The 6,394-nt window shown below is 35.0% G+C and overlaps 1 protein-coding gene across 1 annotated transcript in view; it reads right to left on the bottom strand.

Annotated features, from left to right (window-relative positions):
* The window catches only part of LOC144958574 (chymotrypsin-like serine proteinase), an 11,619-nt gene extending 6,987 nt beyond the window's left edge, over positions 1–4,632 (bottom strand). The window contains exons 1-2 of the mRNA XM_078890645.1: positions 4,375–4,632; positions 1,384–1,700 (exon numbers count right to left, since the gene is read on the bottom strand). Coding sequence (XP_078746771.1) covers positions 1,384–1,677 — 294 coding nt within the window. The 5' untranslated portion in view covers positions 1,678–1,700; positions 4,375–4,632. The remainder of the gene's footprint in view (positions 1–1,383; positions 1,701–4,374) is intronic.
* Between the last annotated feature and the right edge of the window lie 1,762 nt (positions 4,633–6,394).

The following is a 6,394-nucleotide window of genomic DNA, read 5'->3' as shown; positions in this document are numbered from 1 at the left end:
TGGCGTTATAAAACGTTTAGCAAAGACTGATGGCGTTATAAAACGTTTAGCAAAGATTGATGGCGTTATAAAACGTTTAGCAAAGATGATGGCGTTATAAAAGGTTTAGCAAAGACTGATGGCGTTATAAAACGTTTAGCAAAGACCGAGGGCGTTATAAAACGTTTAGCAAAGACTGATGGCGTTATAAAACGTTTAGCAAAGACTGATGTACTTATAAAACGTTTAGCAAAGACTGATGGCGTTATAATACGTTTAGCAAAGACTGATGGCGTTATAAAACGTTTAGCAAAGACTGATGGCCTTATAACAGCAAAAGTATAAAAAAAATGGATCACACAATACTTGTGTGTGCGTTGGCTTTTCTTTCATGATGCCAGATGTTGAACTTTGAAACACACCATTGTGGTGCGCATCCATCATGATGAAACCTTAGATATAAGCTTAATAATAAATGTTGGTTGTTTATTATTTCAGAACAAAGACCCTTACCTAAATCTGTTATTATTTTGCAATGAATAGCACAAGGAAAATTAACTTTTGAGTCGAAAATTTTAAGAATCAGAAAGTCGAATCTGTCCATTGTAAGAAGCTAACCCTCCTGTGTTTGTTTTAATTCTAATGTTATAATATGCTTTGAAATCAATTTCAGGCATCGGGTTCATCATGACACAGACCCTTTAACTAGTTAGTTTTCTCCCTTTTAACCATTTAGTTTTCTCCCTTTTAACCAGTTAGTTTTCTCCCTTTTAACCAGTTAGTTTTCTCCCTTTTAACCAGTTAGTTTTCTCCCTTTTAACCAGTTAGTTTTCTCCCTTTAACCAGTTAGTGATCCCCCTTTTAACCAGTTAGTTTTAAAACCCTATTTAAAAAACCGTATTTTCTTTTTTAATGCCAGAAAACACATCCTTCAAATATCGATCAATTTAAACGAGGATTCCCGTTCTTGAATATATGAATCTGCCAAGATGAGGGTCCTTCAATTCAAATAATCTTTGATTTTTGGCCAACTTTTTAAATACGTGTCTTTCAAGAGTATGACAGTTAATGTTTAACCATCTCCATACCAACTATAGGAAAATCGTCACATTCGTTACGATACAACCAACATTTTTCCTACTCGAATTTATCTTGTACATCATTAAATTTAAAGAAAATGACCAGTGTGTTGTAGAGCATGTTTTCGCTAAAGAAATTATGTATCCCAAGAACTTACTGCTATTGTGTTTTAGTGATGAAAATATATATTTGTGTGTTAGTTGGGTGTAAAGTTATGGGGTAAATCCTGAAAATCTCTGGTAAGGAGAGAGTTAAGACGATTGGTAACGAACCATATTTTCAACTTACAAGGATAGTTGGTAACGAACCATATTTTCAACTTACAAGGATAGCAGCTTGATGTTGAAACATCCCTGGATATGATGAATGACCTTTGACTACAAACTGCTTTCCACTATTCCCATCTCCGGCTTCTTCTTCTTCTTCTTCTTCATTCAAACGATCAGTCCAGTCTTGCTGTGGAATGTCCATCTTCTCCACGGGTATCATACTCAGCGCCGAAACTGAAGGCCTCAAACCAAGTTCTGAGATAGTAGCGGTAGTGCCGATAAGATGATCCCCATTGAAGGCGAGAGCCGGGACAAGAGCTAAGGCGATGATCGGAAGAGTTGTAATCATGTCGAGAGTTTTGGCTGTGCCGTCTGATAAAAAGATAATGGAACATTCAAGAATAGATAGTTTTAGTTGTAGTAGTAGAAGTAGTATTAGTAGTAGTAATAGTAATGGAAGTAGTTGTTCTAGTGGTATTGTTATTATTATTATTATTATTGTTGTTATTATTATTATTATTATTATTATTATTATTATTATTATTATTATTATTATTATTATTATTATTATTATTATTATTATTATTATTATTATTATTATTATTATTAGTTATAGTATAGTAGTAGTAGTAGTAGTAGTAGTATAGTAGTAGTAGTAGTAAGTAGTAGTAGTAGTAGTAGATAGTAGTAGTAGTAGTAGTAGTAGTAGTAGTAGTAGTAGTATAGTGTAGTAGTAGTAGTAGTAGTAGTAGTAGTAGTATAGTAGATGTAGTAGTAGTAGTAGTAGTAGTTAGTAGTATGTAGTAAGTAGTGTAGTAGTAGTAGTAGTAGTAGTAGTAGTAGTAGTATGTTGTAGTAGTAGTAGTAGTAGTAGTAGTAGTAGTAGTAGTATAGTATAGTAGTAGTAGTAGTAGTAGAGTGTAGTAGTGGGTGGTAGTAATAGTAGATGTAGCAGTAGTAGTAGTAGTAGTATAGTAGTAGTAGTAGTAGTAGTAGTAGTAGTAGTAGTAGTAGTAGTAGTAGTAGTAGTAGTAGTAGTAGTAGTAGTAGTAGTAGTAGTAGTAGTAGTAGTAGTAGCAGAAGAAGAAGAAGTAGTAGGAGCAGTAGAAATAGAAGAAGTATATACATTCAGTAATTTCACCGTTTGCCATCATCTAATTACTGATTATGACCATTGTTGCCTAGTTTTGATAATCGTTGAGACACGATGGATGACCTTCACACCCATTTCTCTTTTGTCGTTATCATTGCAGGAAAATTAATATGGCGCGTTTTTCTCTCCTTACATATAAATCATAATTTTTAATAAATAAAACATTCTCGAAAGATGATATTTTTCTCTGTTCTATGTGTACCATATACTGTTTTGCTTTCAGACTAAAGTTGTTGGGCTTTTTTATATGTATAAATGGCGTAGCCCATTCTGCTGTGCTCTGAATATTCACATTATAAAATGTGGCCAGAAAATTCCTTCTTAAAATACTAATCAAATTTACAAAACTGGACAAGATAAACGAAACTAAAACCAAACACGCCATCTTTAGCCTTTCTCTTTAGGACCAAAGAATAACATTAAACATCAAAGGCCATTCACTTCCTCAAGAAATATCCCCGTATACCTTGCAGTCACCTTTGACAGAAGATTGACCTGGTAATCACAAACAAGTAAAGTTGAGGCCCAAGCCAAATCACGGCTCAACCTTATGATCAAACTAGCATGCTGCACATGGGGGTAAGATGCTTCAACACTTCGAAAGATGTACACTGGAAGAATCAGGCCTGTTCTTGAATATGGAGTATTTGCATACGGATCAAACTTTAATATGTAGATAGGATTCAAAATCAAGCCTCACTCCAAAAACTTGAATCAACGTCCCACCTCAACTTCATTGAGGATCGACATGAAAACACGTCATTGATACAGGCAGTCAACTGTGGAAGACTTTCTGACCATCCAATGAACACAAGAATGACACAGCCATCTAAAGGAAGGCTAAAGAGGGGGAGCTTCGCCCATCAAGCATAAGGGCTTGAGAAAGAACACAGAATTGACAAGCTAAAACCGAAAGAAATCATTAATTTCACCAGAACTCCAATCTGAAAAAGACATAATCTGCCAGAAATATGCTCCACTATCCCACAAATCGAGAGGAAAGACATTCAGTCCTAAGATGAGAGAAGACATTACACACTGCAATACTTGAACACATAAATTCTGGGTAATGTCTGGACTAGAGTGTGCATAGACGGCTCAGCTAAAAATGATATGGGTAATGGAGGAGCATGGATATAAATGAACCATCCAAATGCGACAAATTGCCAAATTCTGTACAGCAATAGGTTTGCACTCTACCAACTATAGAGCTGAAGTAGAGACATTAAGATAAGCTACAACTTGTATTGCAAATAATCCAAGCACAACACAGAAGATAGTAATCCCGACTAACGCCCTTTCTGTTATTCAAGCTACAGACCTCTGAGCTCAAAGATAGAGAAATCGAAGATAGTGTTACATCCACAGATCTACTATTCACGTCCTTCAATGGATACCATCTCATTGTGGACCAAAGGTCATGAACTTGCACAGGCACATAAAACACATAATCCCAAGTTAGGAATTTGTTTGGCTTCAAAATCAATATTATCTTCAAATCTATCACTCAGACTTAGTACAACATTGAAACGGTATCTTAGCTACACATTTTGAAAGAAATCAACATAATTAATAAACAGAAGTTGTACTGTTTTAATCGTCTAAAATGATAATTATTGGTAAATTTCGTTTATTATTATCTTAACCATATATATATATATATATATATATATATATATATATATATATATATATATATAATATATATATATGTATGTGTGTGTGTGTGTGTGTGTTTCACAGAATTCCAAATTTTGTAATTCACTCTTATCGTAGACATAAAATATGTCACTGTTTATCATAAAAATAAATTCTTATATAATAAAATTATATATCAACGGAGAGATAAATTTTTGAGTATTCAATTACACTGAATATTAATTCTCTCCTTACCGGCTATTTTCAGGATTTTCCCAAAAACTTCACACCCAACCTATAGAAAAATAGATTTATGTCACTCAAACACAAAAGCTGTTAGTTCTTGCTATACTTTTTTTTCTGCTAATGGAGATCTTCAGTACAGTGTTAATATAATTTAAAAATAGCAACCATTTTTGTTCAAATATTGTGATGTACAAAAGAAATCAGAATGAGAAAAATGTTGGCTGCATCGTAAGGAATGTGACGATTTTAGTATGGGTGGTAAGGAGGGGGTTAACGCTACGTAAGAAGATAAGGGTATCAAGGCACTTTCACCTATTTATTATATAAACTGCGAATTCTCACTCAATTCATCATAAATTGATTATACACTATTGTGCAGTCGAGAAGAATGCGCCGTATATGTCAGAGCATCTCAATCAGTTAGCCATAATTCTTGAAAGCATTGATTTTATGGGGGAGTGAAAAACCAATAATTTTGATCAATATATTGATCGTGTAATAAAACTATCACCATTTTTTTGCAATATTACCGCTGATTTAAATCACTGCTTGCATACACCATAGTATAAACTAATGGACGTCAGGATGTCACCAGGGTGAATTTTCATGCACCTCGTCAACCCATGGGTTCACACAATGAGTTGTGATTATTTTTTCACCAATATTGTTGGAAAATTTATTAAGCATTGCGAATATCTATTAATAATTGTAGATTTCTTTGGGCTTGATTTGATAAATAACAATGTGAAATTGAATGTTAGCTTAAATTTAATATGAAAACAGATAAAATGGACATTTCGGGTTTCCCCTTTATCAATAAAACAGACGAATGAGATAATGTGGTAGTGGCGTTGTTAAGTTGAATAAAAAAAAAAACATCGATGGGCAGGAAATAGTATGCTTTTTTGTAAGGAAGCACGAATTAAAATAGAACAATATATATTTCTAAAAGGTGCGCAATTAATTAAGTGAAAGGAGGGAGTCGGAGAGGAACTGTGTATAATGAGGTTTAGAAAGTGAAATATAAAAACGTGTAGACTGTTGTTGGAAAATAAATACAATGGATTTAATGGGCTTGATTTCGCGAGCACATATTATTTGCAGGTCTGTTGACCGAAGAGAATTGTGGGCGTGTTTTATCATTGCTGTAATGGACAATATTTTGCGTTTGTTTGAGAGTAATTCCATTGAGCTTGAACTTTAATATAGCGCAACATCCACTAAACGTGCTCAAAGCGCTTTACAAGGGGTCCCTAGCCAACAGCAACACGTAACATGTAGGACGTGACCTGACGCCTGTTAGGCGAATATACATATATTTCGGACAGAGACAACGCTGTTAACGCCCAAGTACTCATTTTACTCCTGAGTACGATGAGAGAATATGAATAAAGAGCCTTTTCCAAGGACTCAACTATGCGCCGAGCCGAGCAAGGCTCGAACCCAGGACCTTCCGTTCCGAAAGCGAGTGTCATACCACAAGACCACATAGCCGCACATTATACTAAGCTCAAAAGAATTTGGGTCATCATAACTTCAATAGGGACACATTGACTCGATTCTTAATCAATTGTAAATCTAATTTCGGCTATGGTATGACACTCGCTTTAGTATCGGAAGGTCCTGGGTTCGAGCCTTCCTCGGCTCGGCGCATAGTTGAGTCCTTGGAAAAGGCTCTTTACTCACATTCTCTCACCGTACTCAGGTGTAAAATGAGTCCCTGGCCGTACAATAAGAAAAAGACAAATGCAATTTTAGAGCACCTAAATCGGCATAAATCTATTGAACATCTTACTCTCACAGGAAAGATAGAAGGTAAAAAGAGTAAAGATGAACCAAGAAAAGCATATTTGAATAGTTTGAACAGCTGGGTCACAAAGAGAGAGAAGAGTAATATGAGATGAATGGCGTTCCATGATCACCGATGTGTTGCACAGGCTTGGTACTTGAAGAAGAAGAAGAAGATTCAAATCATGGAGGCAAGATGGTGGCTTTCTGGACATAATATACTCAGAAAAAATATACCCAG

Source organism: Berghia stephanieae, chromosome 13, assembly GCF_034508935.2.
Source record: "Berghia stephanieae isolate SIO BIC M18660-M18661 chromosome 13, UCSD_Bste_1.3, whole genome shotgun sequence".
Classification (NCBI taxonomy): domain Eukaryota; kingdom Metazoa; phylum Mollusca; class Gastropoda; order Nudibranchia; family Aeolidiidae; genus Berghia; species Berghia stephanieae.
This window is presented reverse-complemented; position numbering and strand designations above follow the sequence as displayed.